At 39.4% G+C, this 27,321-nt stretch overlaps 1 protein-coding gene across 5 annotated transcripts in view; it reads left to right on the top strand.

Moving 5' to 3' along the window:
• PHF8 (PHD finger protein 8) overlaps window positions 1–21,887 on the top strand; it is a 99,804-nt gene extending 77,917 nt beyond the window's left edge. For all 5 annotated transcript variants that reach the window (XM_065915390.1, XM_065915392.1, XM_065915391.1 and 2 more), the window contains 4 exons: window positions 3,123–3,218; window positions 14,122–14,231; window positions 18,046–18,382; window positions 19,293–21,887. In XM_065915390.1, the coding sequence (XP_065771462.1) occupies window positions 3,123–3,218; window positions 14,122–14,231; window positions 18,046–18,382; window positions 19,293–19,381 (632 nt within the window). In that variant the 3' untranslated portion in view covers window positions 19,382–21,887. The remainder of the gene's footprint in view (window positions 1–3,122; window positions 3,219–14,121; window positions 14,232–18,045; window positions 18,383–19,292) is intronic.
• The last annotated feature ends 5,434 nt before the right edge of the window (window positions 21,888–27,321 follow it).

Here is a 27,321-nt window from a genome sequence, read left to right on the forward strand (position 1 = left end):
GTTCCTTTTTTATGCTTTTTAGTTTTCAAAAATGGTTACCCTGAGGATTACAACTAACATTCTAACTTTATAACAATCTAGTTTGAATTAATACAATCCAGCTTCTATAGCATTCAAAGACTGTGCTTCTATACAGCTCTCCCACCCATGTATGTTATTTTTGTCACAAATTGCATCTTTAAACATTGTGCTCCTTTTGACGTAGATTTATTATGGTTGCTGTTTTATACATTGGAATCTTAAATAATGTAGAAAAAAAGTTAGAAATCACAAATACAACAATACTGACTTTTATATTTACCTCTGTAGTTGCTTTTATTGATGTTTTTCTATACTCTGAAGGACTTTGTTTAGCATTTCTTAAATGGCAGATTTATTAATGGACTACCCCAGCCTTTGTTTACTTGAGATGTCTTAATTTGCCTTCATTTTGGAAGAATTGTTTTTCCAGATATACTTTTGGTTGACAGTTTTTTCTTTCAGCACTTAAAATATATCATCCCACTGTCTTCTGGCCTCCATTGTTTCTGATGAGAAATTGGTGGTTTTATTGTGCTGTCTTGCTGCTTTCAAGATCCTCTTCTTTGTCTTTTTTTGATAAAGTAGTTATATATTTTCTTCTTCCGTATCTTTGTCTATTGACAGCTTAAATATAATGCATCTCAGTGTGACTATCTCAGATTATCCTACTTGGAATTTGTCGAGCTTCTTCGATGTATATTTTCATGTATTTCATAAAACTTGGCAGGTTTTTGGTCACCGTATCTTCATATAGTTGTTCTGCCTTTTTCATGCTTTCCTCTCTTTCTGACATTCCCATATGAATATGTTGGTTAAACTTGATAGTGTCCCAATGGTCCCTTTACCTCTGTTCATTTTTCTTTTTTCTTTCTTTCTGCTCATCAGATTAGATAATTTTTTCTTCATGTTTGCTGAGTCTTTGCCTACTCAAAATCTGCTTTTGAATCCCTCTAGTGAGTTGTTTATTCAAGCCATCGTACTTTTCAACTCCAAAACTTCTATTTGGTTTCTTTTTATATTTTCTATTTCCTGATTGATAGTCTCTTTTTAAATTGAGACATGGTTATTTTGTTTATCATATTTAAGACAATTGATTTAGTCTTTGTATAGTAAGTCTGATGTCCAGGCTTACTCATGGATAAGTTTTATCAATTTTTTTTCTGTAAATGGGACATACTTTTCTGTTTCTCTGCATGCCTTATAAAATTTTTTGTTCAAACCTGGACATTTTGAATATTATAATGTGATAACTGGAAATCATACTTTCCTTTCTCCCTAGAGATTAACTGTTGCTGCTTATTGTGAGCTACAGTTATCTATTTACTTAATGACTTTACAAATGATTTTTTGCAAATACTGTGTTCTTGTTGTGTGTGGTCACTGAAGTATCCATTTCATTGCCTCAGCAGTCAGCTGAGGTTTCCTGAAAGTTTCTATAAGTGCCTTAATTTAGCAGGTGTTTTCTTTGTTAAGCATTCCTTTTGTTGTTGTAAGTTTTTGATTGGATTACAGAATCCCCCAAAAGTTTATTATATAAGTTTTTGACACCCTAATGGTTGCTTCACTGGAGGAACAACAGATCCTTGCAGCTGCTAATTCCATCATTTTTGGAGGGGGCATCATTCCTCCCACCCTCATATTTTTAATATGTGTATTTTAACTTGTGTTTTTTTAATGTCTGAAATTAATTATTATCTACATCTTATTTCATCTTGAATAAGACATGAACCTTAGAGTAGATTTCCTTTTGTATATTACTTTATACCTATTATCTCTCAGTCCTCAGAACTTTGCAAGGCAGATAGCATCTATTATTTCAATTTTATGGTTGAAGGTAGTGAGACTTACAGAAGTTCTCCTTGGCTACAAAACTAGTGTGTCAGTCCAAATTTCAAAGTAATTGTCTGATCCTGAAACTCGAGGTCTTTCTACCATACCACACTTCTTCTTTCCTTTAGGCGGAAAAAACTTTTCAAACTCATTGAAATAATCGACCAACCCAACATTGACAGCCATTAGGCCAATAGGGATGGAACCTTTGTCAAACAACTCTATTACTAGTAGTCTTTTCTTTCTACGGACAATTAATAAAAATTTTTTTAAAATTTAATGAGTCAGGAGGCAGAGGTTTTACTTGTTTGCTCAAGGAAGAAGGCCTGAAAAACAGACTCATTTTCCTACAGAGAGGCCCATCTGGAAGGAACTATGAGAGTGGATTCCTCTCTCTGATGAAGTAGAATTCTAGAGAAGTTTGAAACTGATCATTAGTAGGAATGGGAAAATTAGGAGGAAATTTTCACTAAGAAGAAATTTTCCCTCTCATTTTGCTTTTCTTTTAGGTTTAGTAGCAGTAGAGCTTAACCTCATCAGTAGGACCTTTCTAGACTTTCTTCCTATTAAATCATATAGGTGTTGTATATATATGATAAAACTGGGTGTTTGTATGTATTTGTTTAGGATAAAATATATGTGTGTGTGTTGTCATTCACATCATTCAATTCCAGTAACCTTATTCCCAGTTCAGCCTAAGTGGTCTTTTTGTTTCCTTTGCATGAATGTGTGAACCACTTCTTTTTCCATTAATTTAACAAACACTTACTGAGCAGCTACTCTGCATTGTGTTTGGCTCCCTTAGTTTAAAATCAGATAATACATATCCTTGCCCTCACAGTAAATTGGAGGTGGCAGATTTACTAATCATCTCTTAAATACTATTTAACAACTCCAATAGAGGTATACACAGGATGCTATGGAGAGTTGAGGAAGCATCTGAAAGAGATTAAAAGAAGAGGGAAAGCTTATTTAGGAAGTGAATCTAAAGCTGAATTTTATAGGGTCATTAATTCATGAAGTTACTCTTTAAATGGTTGTTGGGCGAGTGAAATCAAAGTTAGATGATGCTGGGAGAACATTTGCAGCCAGGGTGCACAAAGTAGAAAGACATGAAAAGTATGTGGCATATTCAGGAATTCCTACAGTTGAGTATGGATTAGGTAAAGGGTCCACATGTAGGGGAGTGGGAGGAGCCCAGGTAGGTATCATTCTGTTGTCACCATTCTGGATGAGATCTCAGTTTACCCTGCTTTTGCCTCTCACTGCAGTTTACCCTTCCCTGGAGTCTGATGATGATGACCCTGCTTTGAAATCTCGACACAAGAAAAAGAAGAATTCAGATGATGCTCCATGGAGTCCTAAAGGTGACCTGGTATTTTGTCCTTAAACTCTGTGGGGGCGGTTGGGGAGGAGATAGACTGGCTAGGTGGTACATTTAATATAGGAAGACACTCATTTGATGAGTGTCTGCTGTATGCCAGGTACCATATTAGGTACTGGAACAAAAATGATCAATAAGAAACAAAGTTCATGCACTCAGATCAGCAAAGCCAGAGGTAATGGAGCATGTTGCTTTTGATATTATATAGCTTGAGATGAAAGGAGGAAGACCTTGAACAGAGTTCAGCAAGCAGTCAAAGGCTCCTGAGAACATTCAGCTACCATCATCCAAGCCCTTTGGTAATAATATTGTTGTCAAAGGAGGGAAATTCTGCTGACTGTTGAGCTCTGCAAGGCTCAAGGCTCCTTAGATTGTTACCTGTACTGGCTGAGAGTCCACCTCTGAGGAAGGAAGGAAAAATGATTGTTGAGTTGAATATGGAATTTAGAGGGTAATTAAACAATTTTATTCATCTCACTGGTTGGGTGGTTTTTACAGTGGATGGTATGTCAGTTAGCCAAACCACTCAAAATTTAGTGTCTTACAACAATAGTTGATTGTTTCTCATGATTCTGTACATTGGTTGAACTATTATTCTAGTTCTGGACCAGACTGCCTGGGGCTGGATGGTCTAAAAAGATCTCCCTCAGATATCTGGGACCTAATTTGGGGTGGCTAGGGCCTTTCTCCATGGGATCTTTCATCCACTAGGAGGAGGTCAGCCGTAGCTTTTTCACATGGTAGGAGAAGGGTATCCAGGAGCAAGAGAGGATAAGCCCAATGTGCGAGCACTTTGCAAGCCTCTGCTGTGTTGTTTTCTATTGTCCTATTAGTCAAGGCAAGTTACATGGCCAAGCTTTGATTCCAAAAGTGGAGAAGTAGATTCTATTTCTTGGGTGTGGGAGCTGTAGCGTCTTCCTTTGCATACAATGACATGTGAACAAATTGAGAGCCATTATTGCAACAGTCTGCCATAGAGGGTACTGGCATTGCCATAGAGGGTACTGGATATTATCTTATCCATGTGGTTTTCTAGGAAATAAAGGGCTTTCTGTCCCCACCCAGCCTTATTTGACCTTTCTGGTAGTTGCTTAGGATTGGGGGAGTGGGCAGGCAGGACAGTCCTGGGAAGTGTTCTCTTAGTGAGTCAGTCAGCACATGTTTCTTTTTTTCTTCCTTCAGGCCTCTTTTATGATTTTATTTTCTCCTATACTTTCTGGCTTTTAGCATAATAGAAAATTTGGGAAATACAGTAAATCAAGGAAAGGATAAAGAAGAAATCACCCATGATTCTGCTACCCAGAAACAGCTATATTTCCTTCTAGTCTTTTTTATGCCTTTTTCTTTTTAGGGTTGAAAGCACAGTCATATATCCTGTTTTAAAATTTTTTTACCTTTTAGTCAAAATAATGTCTATATCTGGTAGCAAATATTATAGAGGAGTTTAGGATGAAATACAATGGTCTGCCTCTGCTTTCCCTACTTCCAATCCCATGCTTGAGAGGCAACATTGTCATTTTCATTTTTCTGGTAGTTGAGTCCAAAACCCAAGATGATAGGGTTTATACTACCATTTCTTGATTTATTATCTTAACCTCTATTTCTCCTTCCATTGGCTTTTGTCAGTCTCTCTTGATTACCTACTGTCTAAGATGTGTACATTAATGCTTCCTACAACCTTCTATAAGCTGTACATTTTTGTTTATATTGTCACGGTTGTTAACACTGTCTTGTAATTAATACTCCATGTTGACTAGAAGTTGACTGTAAAAGTTGAAAACAAGTAAATATATCTGGCCTTTTAAATATTGCATTGTAAACATATCCCTATGCCATTATTTATAAATAGTATTTTAATGGCTACAAAATATTCTATTCCATGAATATACCTAATTTACCTAACCTCTCTAATATGGAACATTTAGCCAATTGCCAAATTTTTACAACTAGTGATAACATCTGGAGTGAACATTTTTCTATGTAAATGTGTTTCTATTTATATGCTTAGTATAGATTCCCATGAAACTCTTGAAGGGCCGAGTCAAAAGTCTCCCTCCCACCCCTGTTCCACAACCTTCCAATTCCCCACCTGGAGTCAACCACTGTTACCAGTTTCACGTATATCCTTTTAGACTTGGTTTATGCATGTACAAGTAAATGCATGTATATATTTTCTTCCCCCCCTTAACTCAGTTGGAAGCATACTTTGTATACTGTTATGTGCCTTTACTTTTCTCATTTAACAATTACATGTTGAAGATTGTTTACACTCCCACAAGCAATACATGAGTCTGCCTGTTTCCCTACACTCTTGCCAATATAATTTGTTAATATGAATGTTTTAAAAGCTCTTGATATGTATTACCAAATTGTTTTCCAAAAAGGTTTTATTGGTTTACGCTCCCACCAACCATGCCGCCATATGTGAGAATATTTGTTTATGAATCCTCATAGCTATTGAGCATATAGCTAAGAATAGTCTTTGTTATGAGTAATAGGAACCTCTCAGGCATCCTTAGTGAGTGCTTATCCCTCCAGTGGAAGGGACTTGAGTTGCAGTTAGGAAGAAGAGGAAGAACAAAAGGAGAAAGGAATAGGCCTGATGGACATCCCTCCCCAAGGAGTTTTAAGTTCTACTTAAAAAAAAAACTCCTTGGCTGAAATTGTGTCATGGCCAATGTTATCTGTTAAAAAGGCCAGGAAGTGTAGTTTTTAGTTAGATACCAATTAGCTAAGTTGTTCCACAAAGTTATATTTTTTATTAGTAAGCAAGAAAGGGAGAATGATACTGGGTTGAAAACAAGCAGTCTTTATTTTTTTGACCTTTGGTGATTCACAAGCAAATAGCATTTCACCTATTTAATTTGAATTTTTTGATTAGACATTTCCTATATGTTTATATTAGCATTAGAATTTCTTCTTTTGTAAATTTTATGTCTGACTTTTTCTCATTTATTCATGTAGGTCTTCAAGATTTTCAGAGGCCCTCTTTATATATAATAAGTAGTCAAATATATATAATTTATTTATACTTTTTCCTCGTTCTACATAAAAAATATGAATATTTCTATGTCAAAACGTGATCTTATCCATTATTTCCCTTTTCAGAGAGCAGATAATTAATGCACACCACTATATTTTTAATATAAATATGCATATATGCATGCATATTTCTCTAAAGAGAAAGCCAATAACTTTTATCACATTTTCAAAGTAGATTCTTAACTCAGAAAAGATTGAGGCAGTCTACTAAAGATTTTCTCATTAAAATCAAGAATAAGACAAATATACCCATCATCCCTGCTGTTATTTAGCACTGCTGTAGAAGTTCTAGACAGCATAATTAGGAATGAAGCAGGAATAAGAACTATAATTACTTGAAATTAAGAGACCAAATTATCATGATATGAGGCACCGTACGGGTAGCAATCCTGATCATTGTATCTGTAGCAACTTGCAGAGTGCCTGGTACATGGGAGATAATAGGTATTTGACAAGTGAAAGAAATGATATGATTGTATAACTAGAAAAATGTAAGGGAATCAGCTGAAAAACAACTAAGGCTAATATGAGAATTTAATAAATTGTGCAATCTCTGCATATAAGCCACATATCTAAGAATCAGGAATTGCCAATATCAGTAATAAGCATAATACACTGAGGGGGAAAAAGATCCTATTGACAATAACAACAATTATATAAAATACCCAAGAATAATCTTAAGAAGATATATGTGAGACTTAGGTGAAGAAACTTCAAAACATTACTGAGGAACATATAAGAAGACCTGAATAAATAGAGTTATAGCATGCATCTGATTATAAAGACTGATTTTTATAAAGGGTCATTTAATTAATATATATACTTAACACTATCCTAAATCAAAATCCTAATGGAATGTTGTGGGGAACTCATTCTAAGATTAATTTAAACGAGTAAAGATATGATGAAAAGAAATTAGCCTTTTAAGATTTAAATATACTGTATTTCTATAATAATCAAATTAAATGGTTACAAGTACAAGAATAGTGAATATTTTTTCCTTTGTGTTTGAAGGATTCTTGTTATGAAAAATTTCAAATATACACAAAATTTCAAATATACACAAAATATATCATGAATACTCATATACTTATTACTGAGATTTAACAACTAATGTTTTACTATATTTGCTTCATCCGTTTTTTTTAAGCATTTTATGGGAAATTTCAGACATCAGGACATTTCTGTTTCCTTGCTTACTTTATGTCTAATTGTTCTATTCATTAGAGAAAGTAGGGTATTGAAATCTCTAGCTATTGTTGTTTAATTTTCTGTTTCTCCCTTCAGTTCACTCAGTTTTTGCCTCATGTATTTTGGACTTCTGCTGTTAAGTGCATATGTGTTTATTTTTCTCATACCTTCTTGATCTACTGACCCTTTTATCATTAAAAAATGTCCTTTGTTTTTAGTAACAGTCTTTTTCTTAAGCAATTAAGTCTATTTTTCTGATATTAGTATAGTTTTGAATCTGAAATGTGTTTCTTGGAGACAGCATATGTTAAAATTATGGTTTTTTATCCATTCTGCCAATCTGTGCCTTTTAATTGGGGAATTTAGTTCATTTGTACTCAGTGTAATGACTGACAAAGTAGGGTTCACATTGTCCATTTCTCTGTTTGTTTTCTCTGTTTTATTTCTGTTTTGTTCCCCAATTCTTCATTTCTGCCTTCTTTTGTGCTTAAAAGCTACTTTCTATTGTCCATTTTAATTTTTTTCTTTTCTATATATATGAGTTATTTTTTTAGTGATCTAGGGATTAACATTAATATCTTAATTTATACAGTTTGAATTCAGATTAACATCAACTTAATTTCAATGGTATATGAAATCTTTGCTCCTGTATATTAATAGTTCCATTCCTTTTAACCTTTATGTTATTACTGTCACAAGTTAAATATAACATTTTTATAAATTGTGTGCCCATGAGCATAGGGTTATAATTATTGCTTTATGCAACAGTCTTTAATTAGGAGGAAAAAATGAGATACAACAAAAATATGTTTATACTTCCTTTTATATATATATACATATATATATATATAGTTACCTTTACTAGTGCATTTTATTCATATGGGTTTGACTTACTGTATAGTATCCTTTCATTTTAAGCTGAAGAGCTCTCTCTAGTATTTCTTATAGGGCAGGCCAACTAGCAGTGAACTCTCTGGAATATTTTTGCCATTTTTTAAGAGTGATCATTTATTATTATTATTGGTCACACCGTGTGGCATGCAAAACTTCCTCAACCAGGGATTGAACTTGTACCCCCTACTTTGTAAGTGTGGAATCTTTAACCACTGGGTCACCAGAGAAGTCCTATATTTGTTTATTTGGGAATATTCTGATTTCTCCTTTTTTGAAGGATAATTCTGCTGGATTTAGATTTCTTGGTTGAAAGTGATTTTCTTTGAGCACTTTCATTATGTAATCCTACTGCTTTTTATCTAATTCCATGGCTTCTGATGATCAGTAAACTGTAAGTCTTTTATGAGTCACTTCTCTTGCTGATTTCAAGATCCTCTGTCTTTGGTTATGATATATAAACTCTTTGAGTTTATCTGTCATGAAGTTTGTTGAACTTCTTGGATATGTAGGTTAGTTTTTTTAATCAAATTTGGGAACGTTTCAGCCATTATTTCTTCAAATAGTCTTTTCACTCCCTTTTTTTCTCTCCTTTGAGGCTCCCATATGTGTATGTTGATAAATTTGATCACATCCCAGAGATCCCTTTGGCTCTGCTCATTTTCCTCATTCTTTTTTCCTTCTGCTTATTAGACTGGGTAATCTCAAATAGCCTCTCTTTAAGATCACTGAATCTTCCTTCTGCCTACTCAAATCTGTTGTTGAAACCTTCTAGTGAAATTTTCATTTCAGTTACTTTTCAACTCTAAAATATCCATTTGCTTCCTGTTTATGGTTTTTCCCTTTATTGGTATTCTTTATTTGGTGAAATATCATTCTCATATTCTCCTTTAGTTCTTTAGACATGATTTCCTTTACCTCTTTTAACATGTTTGAAATAGGTGGTATAAAGTCCTTGTCTAGTGGGTCCAACTTTGTTTAGAAAGTCATGGAGAGTTTTTTTTTTCTTGGTTACTTTTTCCCTGTGTGTTGCTACCCTTTCTTGTTTCTTTGCATAGCTTCTAAATATTTTTGAAAACTAAATGTTTAAGTTAATGTGGTAACAACTCTGGAAATCAGATACTCCCCACTTCAATCCCCAGGGTTTGTTTTGTTGCTACTTGTTATTTATTCATGGAATTTATTCAGAAAAATCACTGAAGTAGAAGTTTCTACTCAGTTAACTTAGTGGTCAGCTGATAATTGGATGGTGATTTCCTTAAATGCCTGGAACCAATAAGTCTTCCAGGACTTGACAAGGGGCTCTGTGTGCATGTTGGGACATACCTTCAGCACTCAGGCAGACAAGTTACAACTCTGCCTTAGCCTTCACTTCCTGCTTTGCACAGCCTCAAAGTCAGCCTTTCCAGATTATGCTCACAGCCCCTCTGCATGCAGAAGTGAGATTATGGAAGCCCTTAACTGCCATTTTTGCTGATGTCATTCCATCATGACCTACTAAATATCAATGATTCAGTATTCATCTCTATGCAAATGACTTTTTCTTCTATAATCATAGTACTATTATTTGACACCTGAGTAAAGTAACATTTATTTCCTAATATCATTTAATACCAAATGCTTATTCAAATTTCCCCCAATTATATAAAAAATATCTTATATAATTTGCTTATTTAAGCCAGAATCTATTCAAGAACTATACATTTCATTTGTTTTTTATAACCACTTAATCTTATTCATTATTTAAAATTTTATGAGATTTTTCAAGTGTGTAAATGTAAGAGAGAACATAAACACCCATATTCTCAATACTTTGATCCTACAGTTGTAATATTTTGCTGTATTTGCTTCATTATCTATATCTATCTGTCTATAGTTTTTGCTGAGCCACTTTAATGTGCAGCCACCATAACATAGTATCTTACCCCTTAGTACTTCAGTATCTCCTAAGAATAAGAACACCCTCCTGCATAACCACACTACCTTTGTTATACTTAACAGTTAATAATTTTCTAAGATCTTTTAATAACCCAGTCCATGATCAGATTTCCTCAGCTATCCCTACAAAATATCTTTTCTAGTTTCCCCCCCAAAATCCGGGTCTGGTCAGGAGGTTAATTTTTTTTCAGATTATAATAACTTGCTCATGTGTTAACAAGTCAGGATTTTGGAAAGGATACAAGAGGGACAGCTTGTGTCTATTCCTTGAAGTCTGGGATCTCAGCTGGAATAATTTGAAGACTGGATGATCAAGAGTTTGGATCATCTGAAGTTTCATTAACTCATGTCTGGTGCCTGGGCTAGGAAGACTCAAAGGCTAGAAGTACCAAGCAGAGTGCCATTATGTGACCTCTGCATGTGATGGTTAATAGCTTCCTTACTGCCTGATGGCCTCAAGGCAGTCAGACTTCTTATGTGACTGCTTAGGGCTCTTAAGTGTGAGTGTTCCAAGAAGCAACATAGAAACTAAAGTTGCTTTTTCTGACATAGTCTCAGAAGTCATGTAGTGTCACTTCTGTCACATTCTATAGGCTACAAATCAGTCTTCTCAGGTTCAATGTGAGGAAACATAGACCCCCTCCCCACCTATTAATAGGAAAAATGTCAAAGAATTTGGGATCTTGTTTTAAAACCACCACACATAACAAAGTTATGTTGTTGTTTAGTTGCTAAGCTGTGTCCTGCCCTTTTGTAACACCATGGACCCCTCTAGGCGCCTCTGTCAGTGGAATTTCCCAGGCAAGAATATTGGAGTGGGTTGCTATTTCCTTCTCCAGGGGACCTTCCTGACCCGAGAATCGAACCTGCATATCCTACATTGCAGATGGATTCTTTACCACTAAGCCACCAGGGAATCTCTACAAAACTATAGAGAACACTATAAAATACACCCAAGAATCCATGACTGAAAATTGTGCAGTAACATTTTTGCTAGGTTGGCTCCAGATCATTTTTAAAACAAATCAAACATCACCTTTAAAGAAAGGACTTCAACCTCCTGAATTGCCTGTTCTAGAATTGGCATACTGCTTATACAGAAAGTCTCCTTTATAGTAATAACAATAGGTAACCAACCAAGGAATCTTTAAATATAGATCCAGTAGTACCACCACTTCTTTTTTTCTATGACATTTTTTTTCATTAATTAAAAAAAGTGAAATTCCATACACCCACCACTGAGAATCAAGTTATAAAAATTTTGCCATATTTGACTCATCTGTAACTTTCTTTTTTTAAAACTGTCTAAAGCAAATCCCAGATAGTGTCACTCCCTCCCTCTCCACCACATACTTCAGTATGCATCTCTAAAGTATACATTTTCTCACTTAACCACTGTCCTGTCATCGTATATAACAATATAATAATTTGATAATTTGCCTCAATGTTACCTAATATTAACTCTGTAATCAAATTTCCTTAACTGTGTAACAAAAAAGCACTTTCATAGTGGATTTGTTTAAATCAGGATCTGAACAGGGTCCATATGTCATTTGGCTCTTGTTTTTTGAATCTCTCATAATCGAGAGAAAGCCCTTCCTTTCTTGTTTGATGCTGTTGAATTGTTACAAAAACTAGTGTAATTGTCCTGTAGCACATCCCACCTTCTAGATTTGTTTGCTTCCTTGTGACATTGTATTTTTAAAAAAACCAAGCCAGTTATCTTGTAGGATGATTGTTTGCCCTCAGTGTCATTTAATTTTTAAAAAATCTGTTGTTTCCTGAAAACTGGAAGTAATATGAACTGCTTACTTGATGTCAGGTCTTTGGCAAAACTACTTCCCGGGTGATGCTGTAAATTTCCTATTGCATTATGTTAGGAGGTGCATGAAGTTTGCCATCTTGCTATTAGTGACAGTAAGAGGTGAACTCCTGATCTCACCATTATAAGATTCTTTTTTTTTCTCTTGAGACTAGCAAGTAATCCGTAAGATAATACTTTGGTACTATCTGAATATCCAGTTCCCTAAAATCAGTTAATTCATTAGGGCTTGCAAACCTTTGGTTTTCTTCCTTTTTAAAAAAAAATATTTTTAATTGGGGGAAATTGCTTTGCAATGTGTGTTTGTTTCCACCATACAATAACACAAATCAGCCATAATTATACATATATGCCCTCCCTCATGAGCCTCCCTCCCTTCCCTCTATCCCACCCCTTTAGGTCATAATCACAGAACACCAGGTTGGGCTCCCTGTGTTATGTAGCAACTTCTCAGTAGCTATCTGTTTTACACATTAGGTAGTATATATATGTCAACACTACTTTCTCCATTCACCCCCCTCTCTCCTTCCCCCACTGTATCCACAAGTCCATTCTCTATATCTGAGTCTCCATTCTTCCCCTGCAAATAGTTGCCTCAGTACCGTTTTTCTAGATTCCATATATTTGTGTTAATATGTGATGTTTGTTTTTCTCTTTCTGACTTACTTCAATCTGTATAATAGGCTCTAGGTTCATCCACCTCATGGGAACTGACTAAAGTTCATTCTTTTTTATGGCTGAGCAATATTCCATTATATACATATGTGCCACGGTTTCTTTATCCATTCATTTGTTGACGGACATCTGGGTTGCTTTCATGTCCTAGCTATTGTAAATAGTGCTGCTATGAACATTGAGGTCATGTGTCTTTTTCAGTTATGGTTTTCTCAGGGTATATGCCCAGTAGTGAAATTGCTGGGTCATATGGTAGTTCTATTCCTAGTTTTTTTAAGGTATCTCCATACTGTTCTCCATAGTGGCTGTATCAATTTACATTCCCACCTACAGTGCAAGAGGGTTCCTTTTTCTCCACACCCTCTCCAGCATCTATTGTTTGTAGATTTTTTTGATCATAGCTGTTCTGACTGGTATGAGACGATACTCATTGTAGTTTTGCTTTGCCTTTCTCTAATAATTAGTGATGTTGAACATCTTTTCATGTGTTTACTGGCCATCTGTGTGTGTTTGGAGAAATGTCAAACCTGTGATTTTCCAATTTCGTTATTCCTTCTACATTTATTAGCTGCCATCTTCTGTAAAGAGCTTTCCCTCATCATCTGGGGCTGTTTGGTTATCCTGAAATACAATTCCTATATAAAATGTAGGATCAATAACTATTTTTTCATTCAAGATTGTTAAGACAGTATAAAAAAGGTTTTACAAAATGATAATCTTCAGAAATTCATAGCCTGGTTATTAGACAAAATAGCACACATTAGCATTAGGGAATGAGACTGGATGGTATGTGTTATGTATTAAGTGACTTGTACATAAGTTCAAAGGAGGGAGGGGTCAGTGTGAGCCAAAGAAGCCCTAGATGTTTTGCACAGAAGATTGATTTTGGCTTGCCTTTGAATAATGGGCAGGTTTTAAAGAGGTGGACAAAAAGGAAGTGGGTACTCCAGGCAGTGTGGATGTTGGGGATGAGGGCACACGGGGAGAGGATGAGCTGTATATGTTCTGGAGGTATATATAATAAGGAAACCATTCTGTCTGTAGAAGCTGAGGATACAGGAGTGGAAATAAGGTTGGGGAGGTAGGTAGGGAGTAGAACATGGACAACTTTACATGCCAGTTCAGGGATATTAACTTTCATCTTTTAATCAGTGTGTGTTTTGTGTACCTTGGGCATTTGTAAATTAGCCTTTTACCCACTGGGAAGCAAAATCTGGCTTTGTAAAAAGCTAGATGGAGGAAAACTAAGGAGACACCTTTTGGGGGCTCAGGGGTCATGAATACGATTGGCATTCAGATAAATGTCTTCATCCTGTTCTCTCTGCAGCCCGTGTGACCCCAACTTTACCAAAGCAGGACCGTCCTGTGCGTGAGGGGACCCGGGTAGCTTCCATTGAGACAGGCTTGGCTGCAGCAGCTGCAAAGTTGGCCCAGCAGGTAGGTGCTGACACTTAGGCAATGGCTCTGCCACTGATCATAGTTTGATTTAGAGTCTCAAAACTCAGACCTTCAGGCTGATAGAATCCCACTGTTCTCATTGGGAGGTGGGTAACTTGTGACCTTTATCCATGGCAGTATTCCAGCTCTCTCCTATATCCTACATATCCCAAATGACAAAGCTACTTCCACAGGTCACACAGTTGACATGATTTAGGGTGAAAGAAAATAAGGGACCAGAGAAAAGTGCTTGCATATATCACTTGGGTGTGTAAAAACCTCTCATATGGGAAGGACCAGGTGTCCTTGGGTGAGAACATTTGGCTTCAGATGAAGCTCTGAGGAGGTGACTCAGTTGAGTGCACTCAATTTCTCAGTCTCCCATTAGTATGGGAATTTTTTTTTTTCAGAAAGAGGCTTTTCTTATCCTCTATACCAGATCCTACTGCCTTGATCTTCACCCTCTGCTTCCCAAGAAAGCTTCACCCACCAAGTTTTGCCCTAGAACCAAGTTGACTTCCTAGCATGTTATAGTTTTCAAAGTTCTTAAATGTGCTCCACCTGGGAGCAGTTGGAGGTGAGTCTTATGGTTCTCTCCTTATCAACATCCCCTTATATCCCACATCCTATAACTTAGAGCAAGCATTTATTCACCATCAGCTTTATGTTAGGTGTTTCCATGTGCAGTGTTTCATGTAATCTGTCCAATAGCCCTGTTCAATAGGCAATATTTTCATCATTTTACAGGTGAAGAAAATGAGGCTCTCTTTAAGTGACTAGTCCAGGATAATACAGCCAGTAAATGGAGGAGACAAGATTCAAACTCATATCCTCTTAACTTCAAATTTCATGTTACTTGCTGTTTAAATAAAATGAAATAATTAAATGTCTATATGATTCAGTAATTACATCCTATTTAAATTAACTTTTATAAAAAAATTTAAAAAATAAATTAACTTTTAATAGAATGATGGTTTTAATATGATGTTCTGTGAAGTTCTAGAGTTACTTAGAAATGTCTTGGAGACTTTTGATGGGAGCCAGCAGAAACCAACCAGGCCAAGTGGCCATTCTTTGTCCAGAACGTCTCTCTGTTATGTGTACCATGTAAGATGTAATTTGGGAAAAAAAAAAAAAAAGAGAGATTCGACTGCTTTAAATAAACAAATTAATTAAAGTTGTAAAAACTACTCTTAGTCCCTTCCGAGGAGTTCACTTCTGGTTGAGTTCATCAGGGATGACCTCAAAGAAGAAGTTTTGAATTTGGGAAGGGTTTTGCAAGCTAAACTTTTGGAGGGGATAGGGAGGCATTCCAGGATAAGGGAATTCCTTGGTACAACACACAAGGCCTTCTTGATTTGCTCTCTGGTTACCTCTCCTCCCTGACCTTGTGTCAGCCCTTCATGTATGCCATTTATACCAGTCATACTGTTGCATTACGGTGTTTATATTCATTCTGTGTATCAGATTGTCTTAGGCCTCTGTGCCTTTGCACAAACTGTTCCCTCTGCACATTGGGAATCATGCCTTCTTAGATGCCTTTACCTAACACCCCTTCACACCATCCACCACCAGTTTATTTCAGTGGCCTTCTGTGCTTCCATAGCATTCTCTCATGATACTTATAGTGTGTACTTTTCTGTGTTTCTTATTAAACTGTAAGGGCCTCAAGGGTGGGGACATGTCTAATTTAACTTGGTATCCCTACTATGTTAAGCATGTGTTTAGTCATTGTTGATTGAATGAATGAATGGATGGATGAACAGATTTTTCTGGATTATAGACTTCTTGTTGGGGAATGGAGTAAGATAGAGTTTTAAAAATGCATTCTGGAGCCAGCTGCCTGAGTTCAAATCTTCACCCTTTCACTTAAGCAAGTAACTTAACTTCTCTGTGCCTCAGTTCACTCATAGACTCTATCTGAGGATTAGCTGAGGTAATATGTGTAAAAGCTCTGAGAACAGCACTTGCCACAGAGTAAATACTATAGCCACATTAACTTTTCATCATTATCATTACAGGTTAGCTAGGTATAAGTGGCCAGACTGTGGAAGACCATGAATGTCAGGCCAGGGAGTTTGTATTTGGGTGGGGACTTGCTAATGGCCTTTTGAACAAGGGAATTGATAAGGAAAAAGTAGCCCTGTCATAAGATAGATTAGTCTTCTGTGGGGGAATCTGGATGAAATATATGAGAAAGAGATTAGCAACAAAGGTAGAAAAATTTAAGTGACCTAGGTGTGAAGAGATAATTTCTGGATTTCAGATGAGAGAAATGGGGTCAGAAACAGGGTTCTTGGTATCGATGGAGTAGCAAGCACTTTGGCTGAGAAGAGAGACTCTGAAGACAGATGTTTCCCAATTTGGGATTATGTGACACAACTCTTTATTCATCCCTCCCATTTTTGTTCCTATATGTGTGTATGTTAGTCGCTCAGTCATGTCTGACTCTTCACGACCCCATAGGCTATATATAGCCCACCATGCTCCTCTGTCCATGGAGTTCTCTAGGCAAGAGAACTGGAAAATAACTTAATCTTTCTCTGCCAGTTTCTTCTCATAAAATTGAAATTATAATTATTCTTTCTTATGTTTCATATGAGTATTAAATGAGTTAAATTATAGAACAGTGCTTGGCATGTATTACTAATATTATTATTCTTGTCCCCTAGAAATTCCTATGGTAGCCATAGCCTGTCAGATCTTCCAAAGGCAGGAATAGGCCTCTGTTGCCAAGAGAAGGCAAAGAAATGTAATCACTAAGTTGGTCTGTGTGGCTGTGTAGCATTTCAGAAGGTGAAGTCATTTACATGCTCCCAGCACCACTTTTCCAGGTTCTCAGGTGTCCGGGTACTCATTATAAAGGTACTCACTACACAGTGGATAGTATATCCATAGAGGGATGGTTGGATGAAACCCAATATATTGCAAGAAGTGACACAACTCCTTATTCATCCCTTCCATCCAGAATTGAGATTTTAAGATCTAGTAACCTGAAGGACTGTCTTTTATTAAAAGAAAAAGACCAGAAAGAAGATGTACGAGATGAAGATAAAATAATAAGTTTACCACTTACCGAGTACCTATTATTTGCTATGTGTTTTTATATTATTTGATGTTGCCAACAACCCTGGAAAACAGCTATTGTTTTGCTCATTTTACAGATGAGGCAATTGGATTTCAGAAAGGTTAGTAGCTTGACCAAGGTCATCCAAATTAGGGAGCACAAGCATAGATTTAAACCCAAATTTATCTCATTCCAAAGCTGCTGCTCTTTCACTTGCAGATGTCCCATTTTGAGAGGTGTGCAGGGTGGGTATTTTAATATACCTAGTTGAAACCTGAACCCAGCAACTCTTCAGCTGTGTGGCTTTGGGCTCAAGTTACTTAATATCCCTGTACCTCAGTTTTCTCAGTGTAAACTGAGAGATTTTCCTTCTCAGGGATGTTCTAAGGATTATATGAGATCAAACATTCAAAGTGCCTCAGCTGCTAGCATAAATTTAGCTATTATTATTAGGCATGTCCTTGGTCCACCTCATAAATGGCAATGCTAGGACCAAAACCCAAGTTTCTGAACTCATTTATCCTTCTGTTGCCACTGTACTAATTAGTAGCAGTGATGACTGAAGAATGGATGGTACTAAAGGATCTGTGGTATTGGAAGGCCTGTGTGTTGTATGTACATACATCCAAGCTAAACAGGGTAGTTGGGGGGGAACCATACTGACCACCATTTAGTTTCCTTTCTGGGGAATTTTCTTCTCTTTTATTCATTCCTAAATTCTCCCCTCTTACTTGGCTTGTGTTTTAGGAGCTACAGAAGGCCCAAAAGAAGAAATACATCAAGAAGAAGCCTTTGTTGAAGGAGGTAGAACAGCCTCGCCCTCAAGAGCCCAATCTCAGCATGGCAGTACCAGCCCCAACTGTGGCTGCTACACCCCAGCTTCTCACCTCCTCATCACCCCTGCCTCCTCCTGAGCCTAAACAAGAAGCGCTCTCAGGAAGTCTTGCTGACCATGAGTATACTGCTCGTCCCAATGCCTTTGGCATGGCCCAAGCAAACCGCAGTACCACACCCATGGCCCCAGGTGTCTTCCTGACCCAGCGGCGCCCTTCAGTTGGCTCCCAGAGCAATCAAGCAGGACAAGGTATGACTGCCACATGGTTGTAGAACTGAGAAAGATCTTAGGATCACTGGCTTCAAACCCTAAGCCCTCTGGTACATTAAAACATCCAGGAAGGACACTGATGGGCAACCTAAGATGCTTGGATTTGACCTCATAGTTTGTGAAGACACATTGGTGTTAAGCAGAGATTAACTCAGATGTGAGTTTGGAAAGATCTTTCTGGTGGGCCAAAGTGGAGGGTGAGCTGAAGATGGGAAGTCTAGGAAGGAGATACATACACAAGCCCAAGCTGTAGTGAAGAGAGGCTAGGGCTCTGGCAGAAGGAATGAAGGAGGGGATAAATTGATCAAATATGGAAGAGTTCATGTGGGACGTAGGAGGTAGTTTGATGTGGGGAAAAAGGATGGGGAGGGTTCAAGCCCTCCTTTTCCTCACTTTGGCTCTGAGAGTACACAGCTCAAGGGTGATGAGATTGGTGTGGCATTGGGGTGAGGAGGATAAGGGTTTCTCATGAAGCAAGGCCCGGGGGGTGGCAGCTTCAGGGACACTGAGCTATAATCACTAACCAGGCACTTGTTCAATCCTGATGGGCAGGATAAGAGGATGGGGAGGCACAATCACCTCCTTGCAGAATTTAGGAAGGAAAATGATTGGGACTAAAGAAATCAGTGGGGTAAAAGAATCAGACAGAGTAACCAGAAAGTCTGTAGCCACTGCAGGAGGTCATAGAAGGAAGAGCCAAAGCATGTGGTGTTGGATGGAAGTAATTAAGGAGGGCTTCTTGGCCCAAGATGGTCCTGGAGCCAGGCATAAGAATGGGGAGGCTCTGTAGGTAGAGGAACAGGATGGGGATGGCTCAAGGACAGTTGGTGCTGGAGCTGCTGCCATTACCCTTACCATAGCCTTTGCTTACTTCTCCTTTCCCCCACAGGAAAGCGTCCCAAAAAGGGCCTGGCTACAGCAAAGCAGAGACTCGGCCGTATCCTGAAAATCCACAGAAATGGCAAACTGCTTCTGTGAGCCCCTTTGTGTTCTGCCCCTCACCCCTTCATCCCCATTGCCTTCTCCATTGTCAACTCTCGGGGCACTCCTGGATCCTACCTGCCCCGGACAAGGTGCTGAGGCGCATTGTCCTGCTTTCTTGGAACTGACCAAAGGCACGGACTCTTCCACGGGCCACTTCACCTATTCCCACAACTCCCTTCCCCACTTCCACTAGAGCATCCTGCCTGTCTTTTCCATATCTCTGAGTAGCAGGTAAATGAGAGAGTTTTCCAGCTGACTAGAGCCCTCTTTTTTGCTACTCCGATCCATTTCCCTTTCACCAGCCTTGTCTGCCCTTTACTCTCATCCCTACTTAAAGGTAGAAGGCAGAGTAAGAAGAAGCATGAGGAGAGCCTGGGCTCCTTGGTGTTTCCCTGGTCGTGAAGTGGGAGGCCCAGCACTCAACACTTTCTGCAGTTCTAGCCCTGTCTCCAGAAGCCTACCCATCTCTGCCCATTCTCCTTCCTCCCCTCAGCCCAGTGGATGTGTCTCACTCAAGACTCATTCCTGGGAGAAGGCTCTGGCTTCAGCCCCCTCTTGCCAAATGCTTTATGGAAATAAAGAGGAGGGCCCAGAATCTTCTTACTGCCCCATTTCCAGGGTGGCCTAGAAAGCCCATGGGCTGACTTCATTCATCTTTGGAAAGAAGAAAGATTCCTGTCACTTCTCAAGGTGGGGACAGGACCAACACCCAAGACTTTGGTTGAGACTTTGTAGCCTGTTGGAAGAAGCTACTTTTGGGTGACTATAGACAAAGCCACCTCTCCCAGGGTGAGATCTAGGGATTTGCCTTGAGTTTGAGGTACTGCAGAACATTATCCACATAGCTATGGCTGGGCACCAGAAGGCAAAAACCATCTTCCAGAAGCTTGAAAGCATCTGCCACTGAAGCAGATAGCCTTTGCTCAGTAGCCTGATCCCTTCACCTATACCACAGAGCACAGCCTGACCTTCTGGAGAGGATGTAGCAGGACAGTTCATCTCGGCTTCTCCATCAGGAGCCTCCCTGCTTCTCTCCTCACCTTGAGGTCTTCGTCTGAAGAAGGCTACAGGACTCACACTTTCACTCTTGGGACTCTACTCCCAGATGTCAGGTAGATGCTCAAGCAGAGTGCTGACAGGTCACTCAGAACCCCGAATATAGGAGTGGTGATGCCCCTCTGCAAAGGAGCAGATCCTCCCACCCTCTCTTCCCTTTGTGAATGTTTCTGTTGTCCAGACAGAGCCCACCCCCTTCCTGGCCCTCCCGCAGCTCTCTCCACCTCCGCCTGTCTTCCCTCCCTGGTGACCTGGACTGGATGGAGAATGTCTCCCTCTCTCCATTTTTGGCACTACCCAAGTGGAGTGCTTCCTTGTCCTCTACCCCCCACCCCACTTTAATGTCACCTCAGTTTTCCCAGTGCTTCTGGGGAACCTAACAGCTACCATGCAGGCTGCAGGGAATATGTGAGGCTTCCTTAGTCATCTTCATGTCACCATTTTGTCTTTCTTTTCTCCGCAGCCCCACATCTACTCTCCTTCATTGGAATCAGGGGTCCCTTAGCCCCATTTGCCTTTTCTGTCTTTTGGGACCCCAGGGCCAAGCAGTCCTCCATCTAGTTACACCAAAGGCAGAAAAGCCTGGCTACCTCCCCCCTAGCACTTGGGGTTACCACTCCCCTCCCCTCTGTTTCTGCCCAGCTTTGCTTTTCTTGGGGATTTCAGAGCAACAGAGGGTAGTGACGGGAGGGAGGGAGGGCAGCCTGTGTCCCTGTGTAGGCAACTGCCTGACTAGGCCCTGACTGCTGTAACCAAGACCAGGACCCCAGCCCTTCTGCCCATTAACAACTTCCTCCCCTTGCTCTTTCAAAGGCAGCTAATTACTAGCATATTCCCCCTGGTTCCAGGCCTCTTTCCCCTCTGTTTCTTTGTTAAAAGTTTCTGTGGAGCTGAAACCCAACCTCAGTTTGACTGGGTTTCTGTTTAATTTAGTTGGGCTCTCAGAGCCTGCTGTTTGTTGTTTTGTGTTTTAAATGAAAAGCAAGTTTACCCTCAGATTTATGCTTTTCCAAAGAGGCTAGTGTATTTTTTTTTAATGTTTCAGGTTCTAAGTGAATTGGGAAGGGATTGGGAGTGGCCATAACCAAGGTTTAGAACATGGTGAGAGAGTTACCTCTGGTCTCTAATCCCCAGCACAGAACTGGGGGTTGGAAAGGGGACAGGGAGAGAGGATTTCTATTTACCTTTAATATATTTTTACAGAAAAGCAATTTAAAAACAAACCCACCGCTTCTGTACATGTCTAAATATATTTTTAGAAGTGGGTAGGATTGTGAATTTCTGATGCAGGGCCTTTTTATAAACAGGTTAGAATAGCATCATACAGACTTCTCTGTTGTTTTTTTTTTCCCTGTTTTTTTCTTATGTTGTGTTACTAATGTAATTTATATTTTTTTTTTGATCCTTCTTTTCCTATAGAGATAAAAGTGTTTTATCTTGGCAATTGCTTTGCTCGGAATTCTTTTTATTTTTTTTTTTTTTGGTGGTGGTGGTGGGAGTGGTGGGGTGTTGGGGTCCAGGAGTATTACCTTATGTTTACATTCCCTCTGTCACTTCCATCAACTCAGCTCTTCCCTCGTGCCCAGCCTTATACCTGAGGTGGGGATGGGATAGGATCCCTGCCCTCACAGGAGACACAGTTCATACACCAAAAACAGATAATCGAAAGTACAGTGAGCAGAAAAGTGTGCAACAATTCAAAGGGGACTGACAAGTTTGTTGGGAAGGCTTTCCATAGCTTCCATGGGCTATTTTTACTGGCTATACCTGTATCCTCTTTCTGTGAATGTGGAGTTGTGGAGTTTTTATTTTTTATTCCCCTTCTTTCTCTCTGACATGCTTCTCCAGACTGCACTTGATTACTGTGTTTAGGGCCACTGCAAATGATATAATTATTAGAGCCAGCATATCATGCTTATTTCCTTGTGCCAGACGTTGCTCTTAGCATTCTATTTATATTCATTTCATCGTCTCCAATAGCTTCATCCTACTGATGAACGAATAGGCAAAGGAAACTTCTGGCATCACACATCTTACAAAGTGGAGCCAACCTGGTTCTACACTCTGTGTTCTTATCCTGTCACTCTGTTCTAGCACCTGTCACTGATAACTGCTACCATTTAAGTGCCTTTTCTGTGCGAAGGGTTGGGCTAGGGATTTTACCTGGGATATGTCATTTAATCCTCACTGACAACCCCAGGAGATAGTTATTAGCCCTATTTTACAGTGAAGGTGACTGAAGCTTGCCACTGGCCTTCCATAGCAGGATCTGCCTGACTTGAAAATCCATGTTCTTTCCTCTTATCATGTTAGAAGATCTTTAGCAGCTCAGTGACCCAGTAAATGTTTATTGAGCATGATGTAGCATTGAGAGTATGTCCTGAGGAGAGCCTCAGGGGTGATGTTGGAAGCCTCAGTTCCAAATTTACCACCAGCTGGACTCTCTCTCAGAGAAGGCCATGGCACCACACTCCAGTACTCTTGCCTGGAGAATCCCATGGATGGAGGAGCCTGGTAGGCTGCGGTCCATGGGGTCGCTGAGAGTTGGACACGACTGAGCGACTTCACTTTCACTTTTCACTTTCATGCATTGGAGAAGGAAATGGCAACCCACTCCAGTGTTCTTGCCTGGAGAATCCCAGGGACGAGGAGCCTGGTGGGCTGCTGTCTATGGGGTCACACAGAGTCGGACGTGACTGAAGTGACTTAGCAGCAGCAGGACTCTCTCTGTGACCAAAGGCAGGCTGCTTACTATCTGAGGGTCACCATAAAAGAAGTTTGAACCCAATCAGGATTTCTTTATTTTGGAGATTTTGCTTCTGTGTCGCTGGGGTACGACTGGCTGGGTTTAGCACCTACTGGTTAAATGACTTCCCCCCAGCTCTCCCAATATGAATCTTGACATTGGGCAGGATTTAGATAGAGAAGATTCTTGTCTGGAGTATGGGGAACTGTGTCTCCTGGTAGAAAGGCAACAGGAAAGAGGAGGGATTTTAGAGCCCTTGCAGGAATGGTGGGCTGGGTTCTTTTTGTCACCAACTCCCACCCCACCCTTTCCAGTAAGGGGACAGAGCATTGTCACCAGCCTCAGAATAGCAGATAGGAGTCTTGGTCACCTTACTCCTCGTAGGATAGGAGGTACCAGCAGATAAGAGGCTTCTGTCTGAAAAATGGAAAGCAAACAAGAGCACCCAACTTCAATCTTCTCTCCAATGTGAAGTGAAAAAGTGCACAGAACTTGTCACTAAGAGCCTGCCTTCTCAATGACTAACCAAGTAATTTGGGGGAGATTGCTTGTCTTGATACCAGTTTCTACATTTGTCAGATGGAATTATCTCAGCTATGAAGCCCTCTGATGCATTGTCACTCTTAAACTTCCTGGATGTTGTGATGCCCAAACTGAATCTCTAGTCCTGACCTGTCCTTACTACACACCACACACACTTCTGCTTGCCTGTGTTGTATTTCCTGCCTCAAGTACACAGGCTCCTCCCTTTCCATCAAGACCTTGTTCATACCAAGTTGACTGAAATGGCATTTGCTCTCCAGTAAACTGAGTGAAGGAGAAGAGCACCATATGGTACAATGTGGTGATAGAAATGAGCACAGGATGCCGGTCAGGGAATCTGTCAGGGAAGCTGGGAGTTCAGACAAGGCTTCCTGTCTGGGGGTGGAGTGGGGGAGAGGGGGGCAGGGGGAGGGTGGGTGGGATGTTTGAAACTGAAGGATGAAAATTAATTAGCCAGTCAGGCAGAGAACAGTGGGAAGAATTTTCCAAACTAAGGCAATAGCATGAATAAAAAACAGGAGTGGAGGCAAAAAAAAAAAGAAAAAACAACCCACATGCATATAGAGGACAGGCAATTTAGTATAACTGTAGCTGTGACTTTCATCTAGGGGAACATACAGAGTCTCCAAGAGGGAATGTGTAGTTTGAGAAGTCATATGATCAACATTGATTAGTTTTTTGGCACAATATTTATTTTAAAACCTCAGATAATGGAGGATATTTAATTTGATGTTTGGCAAAGACTTAACTGTATCCTGTGAATGACAGAGAACCATTAAAGGGTTTTAAGCAGAAAATGGCATGATCCAACTCACTTTTTAAAAAGATCCTTTCTTTTTACTGAAAGAAGCATGTGGAGGGTACCATCTTCTAATGCCCTATCAAATACCACTCCCCTAAGGAAGCCTTCACCCAATTCTGTAGTTGATTCTGACCTTTTCCCGGACTTTTGCATCTCATAAAGGGTGGATATTCCAGGTCATTTCCAGGAGGCTGACCCATGGAGTCAGCCACTCATACAACACAAGAGATAGAAGTTGCACTTCTCTATCCCCATTTTCAGCTTTAACGCTCAAGAAAGTTCTCCTTCCTATAGGACCACAACATAATGCCAGCACTCAACAATGAATGTGGTAAGAGAGATACAATATCCATTTTATATTTTCCTTGTCAGGAGTCCAGCAAGCCTCTGTCATATTACATCCCATTCTGTCATACACAACTTTTCAGGGTTATCTCCCAAAAGTCCTCATTTTATCATCTCTTCCTGCATAAAAACATCTATGGCTTCCCACTGGTTTTTACACATGAGTTTCAAGGCTTTTCAAACATGGCCCAACCTGGAGACAATGGGCTGTGATAGAAGGAGGATCTGCCTGGGAGTTGAGAAAACCAATGACTCAATTCCAACTCTGCCAGCTATGGGATCTTGAGCAGGTTGCTTCATGTTCCCTTGACTCAGTTTCATCATTTATAAAAATGAAGATAGAGTATTGTTGAGAGTGTCATTAACCTTATCAGTGTCTTTAAAGAACTTAATTCTATGCCTGACATTCAGGTAAATCAAGTTTAATTTTTCCCAATTAAAATGTGCACAACAATGCCTGGATGTTTCCCAGGTGGCTTAGTGGTAAAGAATTCACCTACCAATGCAGGAGACATGGGTTTGATCCCTGGGTCGGGAAGGATCACCTGGAGGAGGAAATAGCAGTCCACTCCGTATTCTTGCCTGGAGAATCCCATGGATAGAGGGGCCTGACAAGTTACAGTCCATGGGGCCACAAAGAGTCAGACACAACTGAGCGACTGAGCAGGACCACTACCAACAAGGCCTATAATCTTAACAAAGATTACAGAGAAAGCAAACCTTAAGGGAATTGGAGAGAGTATTTCAACCTGAGGTGGAAAATCAAGTTGGCTTCATGAGGAACATGTTTTAAGGACATAGAGAGATGACTGAGTTAATAAGTATGGTAAGCCTTACACTCTTTTAGAGGAAATACAACTAAATCTATGACACAAAGTTGTTGAAAGGTGCCAGATTATCATTCATGCCAGTTCAATATCATTGGTTCCATTCTAGTGATTTATCAAAGCTTTTGTGTCAGGCCCTGTACATGCCTGTGGAGGACTTGATCCTAAGGCGCATGTATGTGGTTTAGTACCCAGACTTGGAAATCCAAGTACAGCAATGCTAAGATAAATACTATGTTACAAATTAGTATAGGATGCTATGAGAGCATGAAGCAGACCAAACCCAGTCTGAGGATCAGGAAAGACCAAGAAAGAAAGAACACCTGAGTTAACTATTGAAGGGTATTCACCAGGCAAGAGAAGGCAGAAGATTGAGTTGCAATGGCATTATAAGCAAAAGTAGAAAATCAAAGCTTCTTGGCGTGTAGGTGGAACTATAAGCTTTTGAGTTGGGTTGGTGTACAGGCTGGGGTTAGATGGCACATATTGGGGCATGAAACTGAAGAGTTGGCAGGAACATGATCATAGAGGTCCAGTTTATGCTCCAAGATGTTTTTTCTGGTGATCCTTGGGGTGGGGAGAGACAAAAGCAGATTAGTGTGGAGGCCAGTGTGAAGGTGGTTGCAAGATTCCAGTTAAGATGCAGTGAGGTCTAACCCAGGACAGTGATTATGAAGATACTAGAGGTGTTAACCCACCCTTCCCTTTTTTCTCCTTGATAGTTTACTATAACATTTTCAAACATTCAGAAAGTCAAAGTAATTGTACAGTGAACACCCATATATCTACCATCTAAATTCTACAATTAGTGTTTTACTATACTTGCTTTGTCAAACCTATCTATTATATCTATTCATCCCTCTATCCATCCATCAGCCATTATTTTTATGCATTTCAAAATTTGATACCTGTACACAGTCTCTTAAACATTTCTGCATGCATGCCATAAACTCAAGTTCAATATGTTTGTGATTCTTTTTTAGCTAAAATATTCACACAATGAAGTGCATATACTTTGAGTATAATTTCATGTTTTGATAAATGTATATATACCTGTGTAATCAACACCCCTGTCAAGACACAGAACATTACCATCCACCCAGAAAGTTCCCACATGTTTCTTTCCAGTCACAACCCTTCTCCCTTCCACAGTAGGCCTTGTTTGAAAGGATAGGATTTGAAAATAGATGATCCGGGTGAAGAGAAACTGGATGGCTTCTCTTTTCAGCAAAATCACAAAGGCAGGTAGTCATGGGGGATACACAAGCTTTAGTAAACAAGCTTGAATGGATAGATGCCTTTCAGCCTCCCTCCTCTCCCCTTCCTGGGCCTCATCAATGCATGAAATGGTGAGGCAGAGAGGAATTGAGTCAAGGGACTGCCAGGCCCTCAGGAACTAACAATCTTGTGAGGAAGACAAACATAGTCATTAATTCTATGTAACAGACGTTGAATGTTGTACCAGGGTCAGTGCTATAACAGGAAAGAATGGAAAATGAGATAAAACAGCACAAACGTTCTGCAAGGGTTTGGAGTGTGTGTAGGTGGGTGGAGAAGGAAGAGATAAAGCAAGTGGCTCAGACTTTGGAGGGACTGAAGGAGCTCAAAGGAAAAA

This window comes from Muntiacus reevesi, chromosome X, assembly GCF_963930625.1.
Source record: "Muntiacus reevesi chromosome X, mMunRee1.1, whole genome shotgun sequence".
Classification (NCBI taxonomy): Eukaryota; Metazoa; Chordata; class Mammalia; order Artiodactyla; family Cervidae; genus Muntiacus; species Muntiacus reevesi.